General features: G+C 41.4%; 1 protein-coding gene across 1 annotated transcript in view; it reads left to right on the top strand.

Moving 5' to 3' along the window:
* Nucleotides 1-257: 257 nt before the first annotated feature.
* Nucleotides 258-24,270, top strand: part of htra1b (HtrA serine peptidase 1b) — a 37,416-nt gene continuing 13,403 nt past the window's right edge. The window contains exons 1-4 of the mRNA XM_008287139.1: nt 258-843; nt 10,489-10,588; nt 10,980-11,094; nt 12,179-12,268. Of these exons, the coding sequence (XP_008285361.1) occupies nt 384-843; nt 10,489-10,588; nt 10,980-11,094; nt 12,179-12,268 (765 nt within the window). The 5' untranslated portion in view covers nt 258-383. The remainder of the gene's footprint in view (nt 844-10,488; nt 10,589-10,979; nt 11,095-12,178; nt 12,269-24,270) is intronic.

Raw genomic sequence — 24,270 nt, 5'->3', positions numbered from 1 at the left:
CAGAAACCAAAACGAGATTCACTCAGAAAAGTTTCTGACTTCACCTGCTGCTCAAAGAATTTTAACAGTGAAGTTCTCATGAGTCAGACAGATTGATGTAAACTGTTTCCTGTTTTTTTTTTTTTTTTTGGTTTTTTTACAGTGCATCACTTCATTCTCTCGGTTCACCTCCACCTCCCCTCCCTCCCCCCGGCTGACGTCACTCAGGTCCACCAATCGCCTCCCGTGTTTATCCTGCAGCCGTTATAAACCGGAGTGACCGGAGCAGCTTCTCACTGCATCTGTTTGTCCTGCACCGACACTCCCACACCGGCCACAAGCTCAACTTCAAACTTCAGAACCAGAACTCATCAGTTTAGGCTCCAGCCGACACCCCCTCCACGATGCGTCTCCAGCTCGTCCTGTGCGTAACGGCGCTGCTCGCCTCCTCGTGCCTGCTGTCCGAGGCGCGGATCGCCAAACGCTTCGCCATCGGCTGCCCGGAGAAGTGCGACAAGTCCCAGTGCGCGCCGATCCCCGCCGACTGCCTGGCCGGAGACGTGCTGGACCGCTGCGACTGCTGCCCGGTGTGCGCGTCCGGCGAGGGCGAGCAGTGCGGCGGAACCGGCGACCGCGAGTGCGCCGAGGGGATGGAGTGCGAGGTGACCGACGGCGTGGAGGTGTCCGCCACCGTCAGGCGGAGGGGAAAGGCCGGCGTGTGCGTGTGCACCAGCTCCGAGCCGGTGTGCGGCAGCGACGGCGTCTCGTACCGGAACATCTGCGAGCTGAAGCGCGTCAGCAACCGGGCGATGAAGCTGCAGCAGCCGCCGGTGATCTTCATCCAGAGGGGAGCCTGCGGGAAAGGTGCGTGTGTCCGTGCGTGTGCATGCGAGAGGAAGAGAGATTGTAACTTAAAAAACAAACAGGAAAAGTTTTAAAATAGCCTGACGTCTGATAAGAAAGAAGAATTTCAGTGTTTGTGTTTCCAGTATGAACCTAAATGACCTCAGCAGCAGCAGACTGAACTTTCTCCTCCATCAGAAACGTCAGAATACTCTCATATTTCCCCAAATATTCCAAAGAAATCAGCCTCAAATCACATAACAGACACTGGGTCACTAATCCCAGGTTGCAGCGATGCAGCAATTAATCTGATAGTTTGTCTATTAATTATGAAAATACAATTAAAAACATGTTCAGCTGTTTCCAGTCCAGTGGAGGTCCACAACAGAGTTCCATCCATCCATCCATTATCTATACACCACCACAACAGAGTTAAAGTCTGGAAAACAGGACATGTTCACATTTGAAAATATGCAACCAGAGAAAGTTTAGAGTTTTAATGAATACTAGACCTAAATATTACATCTATTATAAAGTCACATTAGTTCGTGCCAACATTTGTCAGATGTTAAGTGGAACTTTTCAAAAACCAAAGCAGGACTGGAGTGTCCTAAGTTTCATTCCTCCTAACAACCACTAGATGTCGCTCCAAGAAAACGCTTCTCATATAAAGAGACGAAATCCGATCGCGTCCGACAAGTCGACTAGCTACTTATTTGGGAAAAAAAACACTGGGAGAGAGAAATAATTTGACCCTGTTTGAATCGTGTCACTCGGATGCTAATTTAGCAAATCGAGAAAATCGCAATTTGTGGTAAAAGCAGTAAAACTGTTTTTAGTTGTTGCTGTGAATCTGCTCAGTGACGAACGTCTCTTGTTTTACTCATTAACAAGAACAAAAAGGAGGTTTTAAAAGAGGTGAAAATCGTGACGAGTCTGCTCTGTTGGGAGCTGCAGTGACGAGGAAGCAGCAAATCTGTCTCGGTAATCGGGGAATCGTTAAAAAGAGAAAGTTGGAACGTCGTCACTTTTACAGTTTTACACTTTAGTGGTTTTTTTAATGTGGAAGTGTGCACCTGTGCAGCCAGTTTAGAATCACCAGGTCACCTGTTGGGCTGTTGAACAGGAAAAGCTGAAAGGTTGCGACCTTTGTGCAGCTCTGTCTCCACTTCCAACTAACTATTACACGTTTGCGATGTAACACAAATCTAATGTCTTTGCCGGTGATTTTGAAGCTGCGCTGTTGCTTCTTTGCAGCCAACCAGTCTTATATTAGATGCGGTGGGACTGGTCACCCAGAAAATCACGAAGAAGCTTCAAAAATGTTGTAAAAAGGCCATATTTTACCACCAAAAGTGACCTTTTCCTAAACTTAATTGCGTATTTTGGTGTCTAAACTCAAGAAATTGCAAGTGTGCGAGTGAAAACAAAAGTTAAATTAAAGAATAATGGTTCCACACAAGTACTGCTCCTGATTCATGTCTCCATCTGACCTCCTTACATGGACTTCATGGCTTCAGTTTTACCTTTCGATGGGAAAATACGTCAGTTTTAAAACGTAATTTTGGGGAGCCAGTGTCGGTATCGATTCTTTCATCTAGCGAATCAGATATTTCCCCCCAAATGTCACAGTATTTCTTTAACGCAGTCGTGGTTCTTGTAGCTGCAGTTTTGTCGATTCCTTTGCATTCTAAGCGTTCTAACTGATCCCGCTGTAGTTGTCAGTTTCGTCCACAGTGGCCGCTGTTCAGTGCTGCTTTCAGACTTCCGATGGAAACCTCTGAGGTGCAGATGATGCTGCAGGTTTTCCAGCTCTTACCGAATGTGCAGCCACACGTTACAGCTTCATCCCACTTTAGCACAACTCGTGTAAAAGGACATTCTGGCGAGCCGCAGCAAGTATCTGACAGGAAACCACCTCCTTCTGTCTCTCTGGCATCCGTCCATCTGCACCGAACTTTAAGAATGAGCTTGTTTTCCACCTCAGAACCTGCACACACACACCTAATGTTATCTTAACAGGGTCATAATGTCTTGAAATGAGGCCAGGACGTCCTGAGTGCCTCCCTTGTGCTGCGAAAACAAACAGAGACTCAAGAGAGGCAGCAATGAGAGAGCATGAAGGAGCAAACACACGACCTGCTCCAGCTGTGAACACACCGATGTGCTGAGGAGGTTCGATTCAGGACCTCGGAGGAGTTAAGTGAGGTCAGAGTCGGTCTCCATCTTTGATCTGTGCCTTCGTGAGTCACTCTTCTTCTTGCTCTACTTTTCTCATCCTGTTAACTGACTCCATCCTTAATCAACCACCCGAGATGCTCTTCCTTTATTCTGAGCATCTGACCTCCTCCGGTTGAGGACAGAAATCTGGAAGAAGTTAGCGACACACCAACACACGCCGCGTTCAGTCTGCGCTGATTCATCTCTTGGATCTCATTGGCCAATTGTGTAACTTCCTAAACAGACACAGATTTAGGTCAAACAGTTATTTAACCCAGATTTGAGGGGATCAAAATGTTTTTTCTCGTCTCTCCTTTTATTACAGTTTTTTTTCTTCTTCTTCTTCTTGTGTTTTTTCTGCCTCCTGTGCAGACTTGCAGGCTGTTTTGTCAGATTGACAGGCCTGGATACGGCGTCAACAAAACACGGTCGCACGGTGACTCAGCTCTCTGAGGAGCTGCAGGAATGTTTTCCCAAATGATTCGCTGAAACGCAGGCTGTCATTTGGTTTTAGAGGACGACACGCTCGGGCTGCATTCACAGGACGCGGCTTTATGTTTCAAGAACAAAGAAGTACTTGAACAGTTTTGTGCAACTACAAATTACACTTTTCTTGCTTGTAACAAATTGCATGAACGCTGCACATCACAAATCTGCTGTTAACCAGAAAAATAAAACAATTGCACGGTTGTAAAATGTAAAATATTGTCGCAACACAACAAGTAAATCAAATTCAGGCCAGAATTCAGCTCCATAAAGTGTTCATTCTTGTGTTTTTATGCCAACAAATTGCTGGTTAGTGTTTTACATTAATTCAAACATGATGCAACGTATTTATTGGAGCAGTTTATTAGCTCTTCTCTTCAGTACTTTTTAAATCCCCTGCTGTGTATTTGGCGCTCAACACCAAATCTATTGTTTCCTAATTAGACTAAATCCTTAAAAACTGCTCCCAGATCTATCGTTGTTTTCAGGGCCGTGGTTTCTGGGTCAGTGGGTCGAACAAACTGCCCGTTTTCACAACTGGTCCAACTTAATGCAGACTGCTCGGTCTAACTTATTTAACTTTTACTAAACTTTTAATCAGATTAGACTCCAATTAACTGACAGCATGTGAAAGAAGTCGTCTGCATTTTGTTCTAAAAGTGGAGTTTAAACTTTACAAATCGCAGTTTGTGCATCACAACTCAACAACCAATGTGTCAGATCGTCTAATTTAATATGAAAAGTTGATATATTTTCAGAAATCACATGAATATAGAGTCTCTTCTTATCATTTCAGTATAAAAATAACTGAATCAGCTGCAAATACGAGTTTTTTTATGTTGATTTGGAGTTAATTTGGGCCAATAAGGCTGCAGGAGGAACATTTAGTTCATCTACAGATAACATGCTGATTACTTACAACCACTAAAAGACACAAAGAGACACCAAACAACCATATTCATGTAAAACGTCTACAAAAGATGCAAAACTACCACAAACAGACAGAAAACCTCCACAAACACACACCAAACAACTACAAACATACAAAAACAATTTCCAGAGATGTAATTATTCCAGTCACAACTGGTTTTGACCAACTGATGAAAACGTCACACTGAAAGCACCACGAATTACACGAAACCTTAACGAAAAGACACGAAACAACCACAAAACATTAAACCTTGACACAACAATTGCAACCACGAAGCAACCATTTAGACACGAAACCTCCACAAAAGATGTAAAACTAACACGAAGCTGCACAAAATTACCGCAAAAAGACACAAAAGAAGCAAAACAACCACAAACAGGCCGAGCTTTTCAGCCGCATTCGGTTTATTTATGGTGCTTTTCAGTAAAATTTATTGTTGACTCCTTTTATGGGATTATAAGTGTAAGAAAATAAGGACTTCTTCGTGCTTTATCTGTTTAAACCGTGCGACCGTGTTGCGCCAATGTGAGCAGACACTGAGCAGCTTACTTGAATGAACCTGCTGCAGCTCGACTCACGGCCTCAGTGTGGAGTCGACCTTTCCTGACCTCTGCTGCCGACACCTGCAGCAGGTCTGAGGTCGGCCTGTTTCTGAGCGTCTGACTGGCTGCTTTCAGTTCACTTCAAAGCTGCAGCAAAACCACTAATCCTGCAGCCAAACAGCGAAGCAGCCAAACACACAAACACGGCGGTGTCTTCCAGACGCTCGGCTGCAAACTGTCAGGAACTCGACTGCAGCGCCGCGGCAGGAAAACTCATCAGAGTCGTGTAACACGGAGCCGAAGAGACAAAACTTCACCTCCGGTCAACGTCAAGCCAAGAATTTAACAACCTCAGACCTGATGTGACAAAAGAGGTTACAAAGAGCTTTTTAAACTCTTTAAAATTCACCTTTTAAAGCAGGAAAACTTCACTTCTAACTGGTTGGATTTCAAGATAACAGCTAAAGTTGATTTGCTTTGAATATTGGAGTATTTGCAAAAACTCAAACATTTATAAATATCCTTGCTGAAGTATGGTCAGTAATGAACATAATGTAGAGAATCAGACTTGATAAGAAGCTAATTATAGGGATTCTGATTAAAAAAATCTTCGAAAGTCGCATTTAAATCTGATTTTTGCAGATGCTGCCTAAACAAACTGTAGTTTTTTTTTCTTTTCTTCTCTTCTGAGAAGAAACCAACAGCAATCACATAAAACATTTAATTCAAACAAACGAGGAGATCGAGATTTTTCCACCTACTGGATCGTATTTTGTTTATTTTTGATAAAATGTAAAATATTCTCATGTTACTTGCTTCAAATACGTAACTTCACTCTGTGTTAAGTCAGCTTTACTGCCAATTACCAACATTGAAAGTCTGACGTGAATCAAAGATTTTCAGTTTCTTACTTTTGAAGGTGTTTTTCTGCATTTATTTACCAAAAACAAGTCAAATACTGTCTAAACACAAACAGGTAAATGAAAACAGATCAGCTTTTAGTCCAAAAAAATGTCCAATCTTCCTTTTTGCTTCTGTTTTTTGTATTTTTCCAACAACAAATTCCTTGTTCATGTTTTGCATTCATTCAGATTACTTGGGAGTAACTTACTGGGACATACTGGTGACATTTTGAAATACGGTTCTGTTATTCAGCAGCATCAGTTATCCAATTTTCCATCACTGTAAAAGTGGTTTAACAGGTTTTATCATTTTAGGAGGTATTGATAGAATAAAATCTGATGAACTTTTAACTTTCTGCCAGTAAAGAACAAAGAAGCAACTGAAAAGCTGCAACTGCTTAAAATCACGTTAATTAATTTTGTAGCGCTGTGTGTTGATAAACCTACTGAAGCATTTATTTTCTAACTTTTAGGGAAGATGCTTGATAACTGAAACATAAAATGTTGTACAAAGATCATGCACTCAAAGTCAAAAGTGGAATTTCCTGCTAATTCATCTGCGAGGTCAGCGGACGAGCTGCTACTGGTTCGAGTTTTATCAGCTGCAGTGGCGTCTGAAGGAGAATTGATACGAACCGGAGCGATGCGGTGAGGAATGAGCTCAGGGATTCTGCTGCGATAAGATCTGAAGTATGCGAAGGATCAGCTGAGATACGGTTCCGTGTGATCCTGCAGATCTGTGACCCGAGGACAGACTCAGACATGTCTTCACTGGAGCTCCGCTGGCGGTCTGCTGGTGGAAAAAATGAAGACTTGAGGTCGCATTTCACAGATCAGGCAAAGCGGTTTGGGAGGTTTTAACAGCTGCCAGCTATTTCACAAAGTGCAGCATCATGTGAACGGATGTTCAGCATCATCGTTATGTTTAAAGAAGGTTTTCAGAACACAAAGAAACATGAAGAGTGAACCCAAGTGTCATGTCAGTCCACTGGTTTAGAACCAGACCTGTCAACATGTGGTTCCAGCTGCTTCCTCATTTTATGTTCTCCTTTAAATTAAATGTCCATTGTTTGGACCCAAAGATGTCAAAATGGGGATTTCTGGAAATTTATTCATTGCGTTCAAAACCAATTTTTACCAAATGATCACAAAGAGGTCCAAAACCGCCACAAAAAGATGCAATACATCCAGAAAAAGATGTAAAAAATGTCCTAAATGGATGCAAAACTTTGACAAAAAGATGCGAAATGGTCACAAAAGGACACAAAAAAACACCAAACCTCCACAAAGAGCAGCCAAACAACCACAAAGAAACAAAACCACCACAAAAACACACAAAGCAACAAAACTTTCATACAAACACTCAAACAACAGAAACATAAAACCTCTGCAAATGATGAAAAACTACACAAAAAAAATCCACAAAAATAAACAAAACAACAACAACAACATAAAAACATTAGAAAAAACAAGACAAAGAAACACAAAATCTCCACACAAAGCTGCAAAATCACCACAAAGAGACACAAAGCTGTTGCAAACACACAGAAGACTTTCATGGTTGATTTAGATGTTATATAAAAGCTAAAGCTAGCTGGTTGTGCTAGCTTTCTTACCTTCATTTGTTGGTTCCCATGAAACTTGAAGTTTGGTGACGAGAAATCGGAAATTCGACGTAACGCGAACGCAGCAACGCAAGTTTGGTTTTTTAGAGCTGGTTTGGTTTTGAGTTTGTTTGGTTGGTTTTGAGTTTGTTTGGTTTTGAGTTTTGACCACACATTCATTCATTCATCACACACTCACAGTGACTGACCTGCTTTAATCCAGTCGGGGTTCGAACCAACGTCTCTCCGTTGAAGGTCGGCGTCCTCCTCCTCTGGACCGTTTTCAGCGCTGAGCGACTCCAGCATGTTCACAGTGAAGTCCAGATGAAGTCAGGTGTCTTTATAGTTTCTGTGGTGCCGATTTGAATCCAGGATGAAGCCCAGGAGAAGGCTGAAGGCTGATTCCCCTTGTAGTGTAGGGGTCTATGATGCTAATCATGAAATCAGAAGGTTCCTGGTTCAAGTCCACTTGAACTTTTATGCTCAACTCAATGAAAGACCAAAAAAAAAAAAATCTTCAAATGCATGCAATCTTCTCCAAAGACTTCCTAAATTCTTTAAAAGCAGATCACAAGTCGGTGTTTTCATTTTCAGCTTAAAAAAATAGTAAAAGACTACATGCAAAAGAACTACAAAAATATGCAAAAGAACTACAAATAGACACCAAACAATCACAGAGAGACAAAACAACTACAAATAGACATTAAACGACTGCAAAGAGACAGTAAACAGCTACAAAATATACAAAACAACTACAAATAGACACTAAACAACTACAGAGACATTAAACGACTGCAAAGAGACACAAAAAAGCACAAAAATATGCAAATCAACTACAAATAGACACCAAACAATCGCAAAGAGACACTAAACAACTACAAGGATACACAGAACAACCACAAAGAGACACTAAAGACACTAAACTAGATGTGATTATTTTTAAAAAGTGAGGCCTGAAACACGAGTTGCTTCACAAACAGCTGTGCAGCAGATTTGGATTCTCTGTCACCACATCTGACATTCTGCTGAAGCCGGGAGACGATGAAACTTCAGCGTCATCATGTGACTGGAGAAGCTTTTTAAGGTCAGCGTCGTATAAACTGTTGTTCAGCTGTGTGACCGTCGGCTCAGAGGTCGTGTTAGTCCGGTGGTTGGGATCCAGACCTGCCAACATTAAGATGTCAGGTTCAACTCCAGCTGCTCGTCCTTCTCTTAATGTTCTTCAAGCAACACTTCTGTTGTTTGACATTTGGACCTGAATCACTTTATGTGATCCAGTGTGTGTGTGTCATCTGTTCTTACTCAGTTGTCGTGAATGGGATGTGGGATTAAATGATTTAATAATGATTTAAGTTATAAAAATGATTTTGACAAAACAGTTACACAAAGAACCACTACGAGGAGACAACTGCAAAGAGATACAAAATGCACACAAAGAAACACAAAACACCTACCAAAATACACCAAACAACTAGAAAGAGATAGTAAACAGCTACAAAGAGACACTAAACAACCACAAAGATGCACTAGTCGGCTACAAAGAGACATTAAGTAACTACAAAGACACAAAAATGACCACAAACAGACACTAAACAACTACAAAGAGACACTAAACAACCACAACGAGATAGTAAACAGCTACAAAGAGACACTAAACAACCACAAAGAGATAGTAAACAGCTACAAAGAGACACTAAACAAACACAAAGATGCACTAGTCGGCTACAAAGAGACATTAAGTAACTACCAAGACACAAAAATGACCACAAACAGACACTAAACAACTACAAAGAGATAGTTAACAGCTACAAAAAGACATTAGGTAACTACAAAGATGCAAAATGAACTACAAAGAGACACTAAATGGCTAAAAAGAGACAAAAATTGAACATAAACAGACACTAATGAACTAGAAAGAGACACAAAATGAGCACAAAAAGCCATAAAACAACCATAAACAAAACTACAAGTTGAAGATGACATCATTGTGACCCGTGTACAACGTGGAGGTGTAACTTCTTTAGTAAATAAATGTAAATTTAACCTGGTGAACCAACACATGTTCTGTACATTTAGTGCGTTTCTTTTAAAATAGGGATGATCTGGGACTTGTTTGTCTACAATATGAGCATCAGCACATTTTTTAAAATCATTTCTGTTTTGCGTTTATTCAAGACATTTGTCTTTTTCTTTAATTTTTAAGTTTCTGTTCAGGAAGGTGAATTGACTGAACATTGAAAAGTTGTTTGTAGTGAACTTTTAGAGCCAAACTGCACAGCAGCAGCAGCAGCAGCAGCGTTTGCTTTCTGAACCCTTCCTCACGTCACTTCTTTAAATATGTTTTACTCTTCCTGCACAGCCAGTACACATTAAATGTACAGACCGTGTTTTTAATACTTCAATATGCAGTCGTTGCTCTTATAGCTGCAGTACGTGATGCACTTTAACCGTGACTGTAAAAGAGTGCGGCTTTGTTTAATAGCGTCTCGTCCCACGTGCTGCCTTCAGAAAACACAGACAGACGGATGAAGGTGTCTGATGGCTGGTGGGAACTTAGAAACGATCAGCTGAGGGAGAACAGAAAGCTGCACCGGATTACGTAAGGTGGCAGTTTCTACCTCCACGAGTCACGTCCGTGGGTTTATGAGCGCCGAGCCGCAGACAGACTGCAGCTGTTCTCACACCTACGGTTTATACGCCACAGCGCCACACATCTGGATCTGGTTTGACGCAGCGGCTACAGCTCGGGTTTGGTTTGCACCGGCGCTGGACCGCATGCAGTCGCCACACTTCACACACTTGACGGATGATTCTCTCACAAGTCAGCAGCAACCAGACGATGATTTTTTAACAGTCAGCGTCCGTTACATCTTTATTTGAGACTGTGAGTGAGTGACAGTTGGTCCTGTGTTGCTGCAGAGTGAAATCCCTTTGATTGTGGCTTTAAATTAGTCGCTGACATGTTGTTTTTCCTCCTGCAGGTCAGCAGAACCCCGACAGTCTCCGCTACAAATACAACTTCATCGCTGACGTGGTGGAGAAGATCGCACCTGCTGTCGTTCATATTGAACTGTACAGGAAGTAAGAAGCTCTACCTGGACTCTTCACACAAAACAGAACAGAAAAGGACGCACAGCTGTACATTAGAGAGGCTTTAACCCGCAAATGTTTTAATTTTCTATCAGTTAAACTGATTAGTCAACCAACTGGTGCCAATCCATTGACTTTCCATTGAGTGTCATCGTCAGGTCAAAATTTGAATTTTTCACTTTGTTCTAAAACTAAATACCTGCAAAACTAATAACAATCTCCTCCATTATAAATGTAGTTTAAGCGTCAGAGCTGCTAGCGATGCTTTACGCTCTGTTTCTCTGTGTTTACCTGCATTGCCTTTCGGTGCAGCGTTTGAAAGCAGGTACAGCTGATAAAACATTGATGTTTCAGCTCAGCTCTTGTCTCCTTTTTGTCTCAGGATGATATTCTCTAAGCGGGAGGTGGCGGTGGCCAGCGGTTCTGGGTTCGTCGTGTCCGAAGATGGACTCATCGTCACCAACGCCCACGTGGTGGCCAATAAACACAGAGTAAAGGTACGTAAAGCACATTCACACACGTTAACAACACTTTAATGTCTATAAATCCAACATATATACACAAATGATATTTCCATGTGTTGTCAGTGGAACAGTCATTTAAGTGCCCAGTTGGAACTCTTTCTCTGTGTTTGATGCACATCGATCAGCCACAGCTGTAGAACCCGGGATCATGAACAACATTGATTATCTGGTTACAGAAGGTCACAGCAGTGTTGGATCTGACTTGACTAACGTTGACAAACTGTGATGGTAGACGACCGGGTCAGAACATCTCCACAACAGCAGGTGTTGTGGGGATGTCGACAAAAGTGGTCCAAAGAAGGAGTGAAGGTCGACCTGTATGATCTTATAGACGAGCTGCTGGCAGCACAGTTTGCTGCTAACGAGGCTGTGTCGCTGCAGACGGTCAGCGTGTCCACGTTGACTCCTGTCCAACGCTGAACCGTCCTACAAAGGACATCAGAACTGGGCCATGAAGCAATGGAAGAAAGTGGAACGGTCTGGTGACTTTTCTTTTCCGTCATGCGGGCGCGTCACCGGAGAAGAAGGATGCTTTATGGTGGAAGGGAAGCGTGATGCTCTGGACTCAGTTCTGCTGAGAAACTTTGACTCCTGCATTCATGTTGATGTCACGTTGACACCTGAACATGTCTGGAGACCACGTCCACCCCGTAATGAAAGCAGTATTCCCCGATAGCAGAGGCCTCGTGGCTGGTTTGGTGGCCCAGGGGTGGTTTTAATGTTGTGGCTGATTGATTTTCAGGGCCAGTAAGAGCATGTATGGAAATACACTGCAGTAAGATTCAAAAAGGAACATCTGAAGACCGTAACTCAAGATCCAGATGCACAAAAAACTGATCCCAGCATAGGTTTGTGTGGACAGACGTAAACCTTTACAAAAACACAGGAAGTAAAAACGTTGCAATGGATGCATTCAGCTGCACTGTGGGCTGCAAAAACAGTCCCGTGTTTAAGTTTTATTTGTTGACATCCTGGAAAGTTACGTTTTCTCCTGGACTGAATGGATGTAAAACATGCCTGTTTCTAATCAGGATAATGTTTTATTTGTCTCGTCCAGGTGGAGCTGAAGAGCGGAGCCACATTCGACGCCAAGATCAAAGACATCGACGAGAAGGCCGACATCGCTCTGATCAAGATCGACACACCGGTGAGCAGCAAGAGGGTCGGGAGATGAAGGGATAGTCTTGGTTTGGGGGGATCTGGTTTTAATTCTCGCTTTGAGGTACTTTTATGGCAAAATTATATCATGCCTCTTGAAAGTGGGTATCTGTGGAGCAGGTTGAGGTTAATTTAGGGTTTTGTTTTCTTAAACTAACACCACAAAGAAACAGAAAATGACCACAAGGAGACATGGGTCGACCACAAACGATTGCACAGTGACCACAAAAATGAAAAGAAAGAAAACAAAACAAAACAAAATAAAAATTGGCTAAAAGGGATCAAAAAGAGACACAAAGTGGCCACAAAAAAGTTCAAAACAACCACAAAGCAAAGAAATATTACGACAAGAAGGCACATCTACAAAAGCCTTAAGAAAGAGTCGTCCAGTGACCAAAGACACACAAAATGAGCACAAAGAGCGACTGCACAGAGGAACATTACAGCCACAAAAAGCCACAAACTGATCAACAAGACACATGACTACAAAGTGACTATAAAAAGATCCAAAACTACCACAATGTGACTGGGAAGAGACACTTTACGTCTACAGAACGTCCCAGGACAACCAAAGAGACACAACGTGACCACAAAAAGTCACGATGGCAACACATAAAGACATAAAATGACCACAAAGAGATGAAAAATTACCAAAAAGTCACAATTATAACTACAAAGAGACACAAAATGACCACAAAGACCAGCAAATTTACCAAAGTCACACATAATGACCACAAAAAGACACACAGTGACCCCAGAGAGATTAGAAATTACCACAAAGAGACACATAATGACTAGAAAAAGCTGCAAAATGACCACAAAGACAGTCAAAGTGAGCACAAAGACACACAATTAACCAAAGAGACACAAAATTACCACATAAAAAAAGCCACGAAATAACAAGAAAGTCACACAAAATCACCACAAAAAGACACGGAGTGACCCCAAACATAGTCAAAATTACCGTCAAGAGACACATAACTACTACAAAAAGCCACAAATTGATCACAAAGAGACACAAAATGAACCACAAATGGACACAAAACTACTGAAAGAAGCCACAAATAAACCACAAAGAGCAGCAACACGACCACAGACACACTAACTGACATAATGATATAAACATAAGACACAAGAGGATGTTGTTTGATGAATGTTTTTTAATCATTTGCAGGAAACGTCATGATCTCTTTTCATCTTTCTGCTTTTCCTTTTCACCTCTGTTGTTTAAGGTTACAGTGATATCTTCTCTTTGTGTCCTTTAAATTCTCAGACCGATAACAGACTCTTTCCTCCTCATACCTTCTTTTTATTTTTCACAACAAACTGCTGAGTTCAGGTATTTATTCTCTTTTTTTTCTGTGCAAAATCTCTTCTTCCTGAAGGAAAGTCTGGTTTTAATTTAAGCTCGGTGGGATTTTTGGGGCGAGGCACCTAAAAAACATCCTGACTCATGGAAGCACGGTATCTGTGGAGCGGCTCGGGGTTAATTTGGGTTTTTATGTCCTCACGGCTCTTTGTTTTGGTCCGGCGGTGACTGGACGGCCGGGTTCACATCAGGAAGTGAGGTTTTTACGACATTTATGAAATGGAAAAAAACATCTTTAGGGTTGGAGGGTGGGCGCGTCCTGTTTATGTCCAGACGGTGGGCGGTCACAGCTCCTACGTCCTCTGTAAGGTCAGAAAAGGGGAATTCAGGACGTTCTCATACCTTCGAAAGCACTAATTACCAAAATGTCTCATCCAGTAAAAGTATATTTAAAGCCAGTCTGAGGTCTCATATTAGACAGAGAGCAGGACAGACTAATCAGACTAAGATTTCAAAAGAAGTCTGAGGGCACGTAATTAAAGTTTGGATTTATAAATAGTCAGGAAAAGAGAAAACAGACAAAGAATTAAGAGAAATCAAGTCCAGCTGCACTTATGAAAGCGCTGCCTGCTTTTGTAAGAGCGTTATGCATCGTATTACGCAACTCTAATCTGGTTTCAGTTTTCACCGTATCAACAACACAAGACTTAGCAAACTTTATGAGGAAGATAAAATGTGGATGTGGAGTTAATATTTTAATGTTGACGAGGATGAACACATGCATGTGTTTTATCTGTCACATCTGCATTCAATCAGATTTTGTAACATAGTCAAACCCATCATTAAAAATTTTAACCCACATTAAGTAAGATTCAGTCAATACTGACCCAGATTTTAGTCGGTTTTATTATTTCCTCAGCCTGTACTGTGACAGTAATATTGATGATTAATGATTCATTCTGAAATTGAATTGGTAGCTCCTCTAGTAATAGTAATCCTAATAGTCATCTCAATATTTACAGGTTAAATCTGTCAATTTGGAGTATCAATGGATATATTTGACTATTTATGGACATCTTCCATCAAATCAATGGATTATTAAAGTAAACAACTATCTACGATTTGGCCTCATCATTTGGTTGGTAATACAGTTTGTTATATGTCCAGTGGTGTCCTACAACAACCACCCAGAGATCTAAAATGACCACAGAGAGGCACAAAATCACTTTAAAAAGATGGAAATTAACCATAAAGAGCAACAAAATGACCTAAGAGACACAGAATGACCATAAAAAGACACAAAAGAACCAAAACAATGAGTGCAAAGACAAAAAAATGAATGACAACAACACAAAACTTCAACACAAAAAGACCCGAAGTAACCAAAAGGAGACACAAAGATAAACTAAATGACCACAAATACATTAAAAATGACGGCAAAGAGATGAAAATAAAAGACAAAAATCAACCACTACGACTAAGATAAGAGTGAAAAGACAACTACAGAAAGCATAAAGGACCACAAAGACATGGCTCAGACTACAACTAGATGCAAAATTACCACAATAAAACCACCACACAGACACACAAAACAACCATTTGAGGCACATCCCTGTTGTTTGCAGTTGTTTTGATTGAGCTGTCTGTGCCCAGTAGCCTGGTGTCTCTTAACCTGTCCACGATGAGGGCAGGTCCAGGCCTGCTGATGCCTTTTCTGCACCATCATCCTTCATGCCAGCAGCCAAAACCAAGTTTGTTTGGAGGGAGATCAAATTATTTACTACAAAAGAGACTCCGATGGTGTTTCTCGTCATAAATATCTGCTCCAAGATGTTAGTTGTTGTCGTATAAAGGATGCTACATGAGGAAAAGTAAGGATTAATCATTTAAATGAGAGAAACTAAAGAAGACTGCTAAAGTGCACAGCTGTTTCTTTGCAGCAAATAACAGGTTTGAGAGTTAAATTTTGTTAACGATAGCACAAGGTTTTGACATGATTGCACTCGTTTAAATATAAAAATCACAGTCATGTAACCGCGCTGACGGGATGAATTAAAGTCAGACTTGTTTTTGCTCATGATATGATGCTGGATGGTGAGACGGAGAGCAGCCGACACATAACACAAACATGGATTAACACAATAATCCCACACACACACACACACACACACACACACACACACAGAGCAAGGCTGCAGGATGTGAGTTCACGTTTGCCGGTCAGACAGAGACGGTCGTGGTTTTCCTCCGCCGACGTGTTGGGGCGGCTGACAGGGTGGAACTGGAGCTTCAGGGGGATGGATGCTGAGCATTAGCGGCTGCGGTTTGCGTGCACGCAAAAAAACAAAAAAACAAAACAAAGAGGTATCTGTGCTCGTGTACAAATCACCTCCACCCTTCCTCACATCCCAGAACACAGACACACAACCTTTCACAGCGTGTTAACACTCAGTTATTTGATGCAAACGTCTCTTTTCATGGGAAATAAGAGGTTATTTGATGTTAAAATTCCCATTTTTGTGTAATTTTGTCTTGTCAAAACAACCCAAACAACATTCCTAATTTCTTATTATTCCTATTAATAAGAAAATAAACAATAAAAACAAGAAAACAGATGAGAAGCAGCTGCTTTCAGCACCAAAGAGGTTTCAAGTTGTTCTCTTTGTTTTATGACAGCTGGCTTCAGGAAAGCTTGTTTGTCTTCAAATCTTTGAGTTGAAGCGAGTGAAGTTTATGATGCCGTGCTTCAGCGGCGATGACAAGTCGAGTCAGGCCACCGTAGTTCTTGCAGCACATTTAGAACAGCAGCTGCTGCACCAAAGAGTAGAAAAATGGAATATGATTAGCATTAGGAATGAACCTATGGGGGCTAAGATCCTGTTTTTTTTTTACATATTTTAGATTAAATCCAACAAAAAACAGATAAAGTTTACTTTTATTATTTATGTAGCCTCAGCTGACTAGTTTATATATGAAGGCTAAGATTCTCCAGCATTAATGATAATAGAGATTAAATTGACTACTTTTGAACTAAAAATTAAAACTCAGTAGATCTAGCTTTGTGTTTTCTTTCTGTTGTATGTGTTTTCATTTAATTTCTGTTCAACAAGAACAGCATACACACCGGTACCTTTTTTATAAGAGAATTAGCACTAAATCACCTGCATGCATTAATTCAGCATAAATCTTCATGATAAAGATGCAGTAAAATAAAGATGCATGACAAAACCAGTATGAACTCCTCCCAGAAGTCCACTGATCATGTCTAGGTGGAGCTCAGGTCGTACTTCGAGGAGGCAAACCGCCGCTGATGGTCCCACAGTTTGCATTTTCTTCATGTTTATCTACATTTCAGTTAAAATAAGTTTTAGTGGAACCAAACTGCAGCTGTCTCAGCGTTCAGCGCTCATAAATCTTTAAATGTATCCGCCTGACTTCAGCTGTGTTGTTGGCATCTTTCTTTATTGTAGATTAAATGTCAGAAAGTTACTCAACTCTGACTACACATGCTGCACGGTGCCTTTGTGAAGCAACACAAGCGTTTTCACTCCTGTTTACTGATTATATGAGGACATAGACTACACTTTATCAACATCTCCAGCTTTCTATTTGCTATTAGAGTTTGGTGACTTCAGGTAGCTGCACCTAGTGTTCACCTGACCGGAGGCGTATCAGTGATGGTAACTGGAAACACCTGAGTCTGGCTTCAGGTGAGCAGAGTTAATGAAGCAGTAAACTGGAAAATGAAGCTCAGAGGACTTGACTGCAGGTCTTTCTTTGGCTGATGAGAAATGCATTTAAATCGCTGCCTTTGATTGGAGGGCGTGTTTGAGTCCCTGCTGTTGACCTACTGAGGCATTCATCCTGGCAGCGTGTGCAGACAGGAGCTGCCGGCTGTTCTGGATGTCGATCCATCCAGCGAAGCCTCGCGGCGGCATTCCACCTCGATCCAGCGCCGATCGCTTTCCGTGACACGTGGATTATGGAAGCTGTTGATCCAATCGGCTTCAGCACGCAGGTCGGATCACATCTGAAGGCCTGCAGCTGTTTGCTGCTGCAGCACCATCGGCTTAACCTGTAAAGGGAGTCAGCTGGACTTAAAGGAGTTAATTTGTTCCAAAGAGTGAGAGATTTCAGACAAACAAGAGATCTAAAGGGAAAGAGTATCCCAGGATGATTGTAATTATTGTAGAGTAATCGGTCCCATCTCTAAGTTCGAACAAGTTGAGATTTTACAGGTGAGCTAGGAGCGGCAAGATATAAGCATCTGGAACTCCAAACTAGTCAGTCACAACTGATGAAGCAAGTCCAGTTGCTTCGACTAAACTACGAGAATAACCATGACCTGAATGACTGAGAACCTTCACAGACATGTTGATAAGCAATGTATACATGGATGGTTTACCTTGGACAACCAGCCAGCCATGATTAGTGAAAGAAAACACCTACTTTGTGGTAAGCTGGATAGAATAATGGTTTCCTGGGACTCTGTGCAGTCACATCCCTCCACTGTGGGCCCTCCGGTTACTTTCACAGAGTGTGACTTCTCCGCTGTTATTTCTATAATTCACAGACTTCATCCCTCCGAATTCCTCAGAGAGTTGCCAAATCTCTGTGTTGTTGGTTTAACCCGGCAGATTTAAAAAAAAAAAAGCTCTGGCTGTGCTCTGCATGAGAGACAAAGTGAGAGAGAAAAGACAACACGTCGGTGGATGTGTGCAGCAGGACTGTTTCTCAGCAGACAGTGTGAACCTGTCAGCGCAGGAAAGCACAGGTGTTTGTAATGACGTTAGCTCTGGGTTCAGTGCAGCAGTGATCCATGAGTCTGCAGCACCAGGAGATGATTAATTCAGGCAGCATTAATCCCATTATTTAAACTTAAACTACACTCACTGCTAAGCATGACGGTGCACGCTCAGTCGAGCTGCAAAAAACTGGCATTTTACTAAATACACCAGTGAACTGTAGCTGGAGCTTCAAGCAACCAGTTCTTCACTCGTAGCTGCTGCTGTGTTCTCATTTAAACCATCAGGAAAAATGCTGTTTGCACTCAGTTTCAGGTGTTTGTTCTCAGTAACAAAGAGGATGGTAGAATATTCCACCGTCACGGTTTGTGCATTTTTCACATGTAGGAGCGTTACTGTGTTGTGATCACGTTTTTAAAAACCCTCGTTGGTAACTGAGCTCCGGTTTGGGACGTTTCTACTTTTAAGGATCCTTTTCTCTCCACTTGGTTAATTGCCTGGTTGCAAGATTAAAATATCTGATAAAAAAGTTGCATAAAATGTTATTTTAATGCATGAAGTTGCATCAACTTGATACTGTGTGCACTTTAAACTCAAATTTCTGCATTTATTTATTTAAAACTAAATTAAAAGTTGAGGTAAAATTAGCTTGATGAAAATTTTTGAGGTCAAGATTTCAGGTAACTTTTTAAAACTTTCCAAATTACAAACTTTATTCATAATTAATTGCATAAAAATGCCACTTGGAGCAACTTAAATTTGATTAGTCACCAACCTAAAAAATTGTTATCAATCAGTAAATAATTACAAACTGCTGTTGATTGAGGTGAAGCTAATTATCCGGACTTTGTGCATTTTGTTGGTTGAACATAACCTCACGAGAAGTTGACATAAATCAAATAACTGATGCAAACTGAGCCAAAAGTTTAGAACGAAGCATCGAACCTCCAGAAATGCAGATTGTTTAGGCGTTTTTTTTAAACATTTCGAGTCATACAACTAAATTCTTTTCATCCGTGCAGGCAGCAGAAGTCTCTAAACGATCTGCGATGAGGGTCATGTGAGATTTTTTTTCCGTGTGATGTCATGCACGGTGCATGAGAGGACTGGTGTTCTTAACTTTATCGCGATGACCTTCTAAAACATCTTTTCTTGCATTCGCATCAAAGCGGCGACAGACAGAAGGAAGCAGATAATGAGAAGGCGAGAAGGGATGAACAAAACCACTGCTTTGTCATTGTGTTTGGTTGCTTTGTGTCGGCGTCTCCTAAATTGCGACTAAATCACGGCCTCTTGGCTTTGTAATCTCACCGCGGACACAAAGTGCTCATCCTGGAAACCACAGAGCGGGAAACGTGGTCGTTTTGCTGCTGGCGGGCGGAGCTCTGTTTGTGCTCCAGAACAGAGGAACTTTATGTTTAGCCGATTAGTTTGGCTGAATGAGTCCTTTCACGGCCGCAGCTCCTGGTGTTTATGTCTGTATACGCAGCGCGGCCACTCACTTTGTGTTTGTGTGTTTATGCGGTCGACCTCGTTGCAGTGACTGCTGCAGTTTCCCCACTGGAGTTAATTATACGAGTATTTATCAGCGTATCTTTAGGTTTGCAGCCACTAATTGCAGGCATTTCAGCACAAATTGATGCATGACAGAAGCAGACGAGCTGAAAGCATTTACAAGGTAAAAGAAAAGCTGAATAAAAAAAGTAAAATATGTCAAGAAGTAATGAACTAAAAATGCATCCAATTGTCAAATGGTTGATGGAACTTCACAACAAATTCAAGCAAAAATCAGGGAATTATTTTAGACAAAAATATGAAAAATGGTGATCATTGGACAGCAAACAATGCACAATACAGTTCTACTGACAGTTGACCACTTTAGTCATAGTTAATAATTAATTGCAAGGTTTCATTTTATCATCAAGTTTGTTGAGATGTGGTATTTATAGTCAGAAATACCTTTACAAACAACAACATGGCCGATGGGCACAGGGATAAAATCACATGCTTCCTCTGCAATCATTACAAATTATCAGAGCTCCCTGGGTAACATCAGCCCAGTGCTGATTAGCTTTATTTAGCCTGATTAGCTTTAATTAGCCTGATTAGCTTTAATTAGCCTCCACTAGGGATCGGGTCAGTTCAAAGTTGTAAAAGCATGGGGGTGTTCACAAGCAGTTCGTTCCTCCTGCTGCAGAAAATAATGGATTAATCCTGGAAAACTACTGATGGAGTGCTTTTATTCCTGTGAAGTAACACTGGAGATCATCCAACCAGTGAAAATATTGACCAACTAATCAACCAGTCAATCTGGAAAATGCAGACTTTATACATGCAGATATATATACACAGATAAAGTTTACAAATATTTGTTGGATAAAATTAGATAAACATTTATTAAAGCGGTCAAATTTCTAGTGTTATATTTTGACATTTATTATAAAGTATTGCTGTTATTGTACAGATTCTTCTATATGCAGAAATTCAAGATAAAACATTGATATTGCACAAATGCTTCATTAGTAGACAATACTGATATTAAATATATTGATTAATAGAAAACAATAAAACTATTTAAATTAACTGTATTTTTTGTGCAGTTTTTTGTACATTTTACGTAATTCAGAAACTTGAACCATCATCTGAGAGGAAACAGGAAGTTTCATTTATTTTAATGCCTATTTTCCAAACTTTGGCTTCTGTTTGAGGCTCCACGTTTTGTTTTTTGCTTTGTCACTCGTCAGTCGTGTACAGATGTGCTGAACATACCTGTGGCTGCAGACACGCTGTTCCTGTCTTCGTCTCTGCACGGCTGCACCGAGACGCAAAACACATTCACATCTGCCTGCATCTGTTTCTCTGTGTGCTGTCAACTGCTTGTCTGCTTCGTTTCATCTGCTCTTCATTTCTCCGTGCCCTCGTCCTCACCTTGTCTCTCTCTCTCTTTAACTAAACCTTCCCTGAAAGTGGGTCAGAGCGTTTTGCGGCCCGTTACTTAACAGAGGAAATGGGCTGCACATGTGTCTGTCAGCGCCGAGGAAACAAAATGCACACAGACGCTAACAGACGTTTGTCATGCCTGGTGGAGTTGATGAAAGCTGGGTCCCATAACATCACGGCTGCTTTATGTCTCAGTTTTTCTGCTGCATGTCACATCTGGGCTGAAGTAGGTTAGTAGGACGGCGAGCGGCGTGCCAGCACACGGTTCACGGAGAGCCGGCCAACCTCCAAACCCTGCGGGCAGCAGCTGAAGGGCCTTAAGATGTTAGAAGTGTTGAAGGAGCAGCAGCAGCCAGCCTCGCTGCCAGCTTGTCCTGGTGGCCGACGTCAGAACTGCAGCAGAAAACACACAATCATAAATGAGGAGTCTGTTAAACTGTTGACACACTTGTGAGTGCAGACTGCACAAGTAAAGGTGCTTTCAGACAGCAGTCTTTTTTATTTTCACCAAAGATCTTCAAGATCCAAATGCACATAGTTCCTAAAAAAAAATGCATGGCAATAAATGTGGAATTTATGAGAGAAAAACTGAATTTAATTCACAAAAACTAGAAAACAAACAGCACAGATTCAGCTAAACCCAGTTGAACCTATTTTTTCAAGTTTATTTAAGACTTGAACGTTTGTTGTGCTCTGATCTCTTAAGAACGGATTTTGTTGGACCTCACAATAAGGACAGAAACACGAACATAAATATTGGTGTTTCTTAACCTTTATCTTTAAATTAGCCAGGTAAATTTATCTTTAAACCTATTTCTGTGTTGGATTGCACTTTGGGTTAAAACGTACGGTTTAAATGCAGTAATTTCATAATGATTTGTCTTAACAAGGTGTTAGTGAAGGCAATGCTCTGTCCTTGTAGTAACTTGCTTTAAGCATCTTTATCTTGAATTTCTGGTCGTTCATTGCCTCTATAAAGCTGCTCAGTTTCACTAGTTAGCAGAATATTTTGTGTTGTTTCCAGTTGGGATGTTTTTGCAGTGTTCAGAGTCCTGATGATTCAACTTGATGCCACACTGTTGGACAATAGGCAGCTTTCCACTGCAGGGATTCAGCGTTTGCACAATGTGGCGTGAACATTTACAGGCCATGTAATTGTCCCTTTTAGCTTTTCTGTTTCCATTGTGGTGCAGAATCCAGCAGCCTCGACCTCAACTTTAACCTCAAGTGCTCTAAAACAACAGCAAATAGTAGCTACTGGACACAACTGCAGTTCTTTGCAGGGAACAGAAAAATATGATGAATTTTAAATTGTTGATGACAATATTAAAGCTGACCGGACAGAAAACTCCTCTCACATTCGCTCAGAAGTACCTATTGCAAGGTAGGTACTTTTTCTACCTTGAAAACAGCTCTGAATGAGGTTCTAGAGGGTCGGTTCTTGTAGTCAGAATGTGCATAAAGTTTTGTGCCACTAAAAACAGCCACAAGAGCCTGAAGCATGAAACTTTTCAGGGGTGTAGGAGAAGATCTGAAGGTTAAAGGTCAGTAGTGCATGTCAATAAAAGTACAGGCTGACGAGTTAAAGGTTGAAAGAAGGTTTTTAAGGCTTGAAAATGTGAATGTTCGTCATTTGTTTGGTGTGGAAATCTGCCCACCCTAATGTCAGACACCAGCAGGAGTCTGTGCAGGAGCTACAGACAAATGAAGATAAATGACCACATTTCTTTTTTTTGTTTTGTTTTTGTCTTTTAAATGATTTTAAATACTCCTACAGAGTAAATAAAGCCCAACTGAGTTTGCACCAAACAGCAAGCAGCTTGTGCCACGGCAATAAAATTCTCATTTTCATAATTTTTGGCACATGCATGCAAAAGTGTGTTTGTCTGCTGCCTGAGGAAAACGAGCGGCGGCTGAGCTAACACTGGTCTGCAGTCTGAGCGTTTCCTGGATGTAATAAAACATCGGGAAGGAGAGAGCGACGCTGAGCGAGTTCGGGAGTCGTAAAGTCCCGCTGAAGTCCATTTAAACAGATTATTACCTATAAAAGTCCTAAGTGTTCGTGTTCGGTGGCGGCGTTAACTCGCAGCAGCACTGGAGCTCGTGCAGCTTTTATATGGGAGCGCTGAAAGCTGCAGAGGCCGACGTGGAAAAGCTAATATTTAGGAGGCCGAGCTGCACAGAAACAGCGCAAATTATTTGTTGGATTCTCACAAATCTCTCCAACTCGTACAGTAATGACGCTCCGGTGTGATTACTTTCTTTGGCGATGCGAGCTGCTCTCTTTTGCAGATGCACATGTAGACAGACTGGCAAAAATCAAAAATTAAAAAAAAAAAAAAAAGCAGGAAAACTGTGGAGCAACAGCCAAGCAAGCATTAAACCGTAGAGGGCTGCCAAGTGACCACATGCTGGTGTGAATCGATTCGGAAAAAGATGAGAAAACTACAACAGGGAGCAGAGAGCGGAAAGCGCCCTGGTTTTATTTAAGAGTTTTTGGTGGGATTTCATGACAGAAAATGAATAATCTGACAGTAAATGAACAGAGAGAGACAGATGAGGAAGGCCAGGACACTCATTTCCCAGCTGGACTCAGACTAGACGGGGTTTTTTTCAGCATCCTGAGTTTGGAGTTTAATGTCTTCGATGCTGTTTGTAGTCAGTTTCAGTGAACATACTTCCATGCTGTAATTGCTTCTCTGGTGTTTAGTCATTGTTTTGTGAAGTTTCACACATTTGCACAAGAAGTCCACGACGTAGGACACCATTGTTGATGGTCTTCTTTAGTTTTCAGCCCATAGTTTGTTGCTCTGTTGCACCTAATCAGCAGCTTCCAGGGCCGAGAAATGAAACCAGGGCCAAAAACATGCAGTACCACAAATGTCCACTTGAGGCTGGTTGCAAAAGTGAGCCAATCCCCATTGACCTCCATGTTAAAATGTGCAACTTTACAGCAGAAATAAGCACGTGTCCAGCCTGGTGCAACAACAGTTTTGG

This window comes from Stegastes partitus, unplaced genomic scaffold, assembly GCF_000690725.1.
Source record: "Stegastes partitus isolate 25-593 unplaced genomic scaffold, Stegastes_partitus-1.0.2 Scaffold488, whole genome shotgun sequence".
NCBI classification, from domain to species: domain Eukaryota; kingdom Metazoa; phylum Chordata; class Actinopteri; family Pomacentridae; genus Stegastes; species Stegastes partitus.
This window is presented reverse-complemented; position numbering and strand designations above follow the sequence as displayed.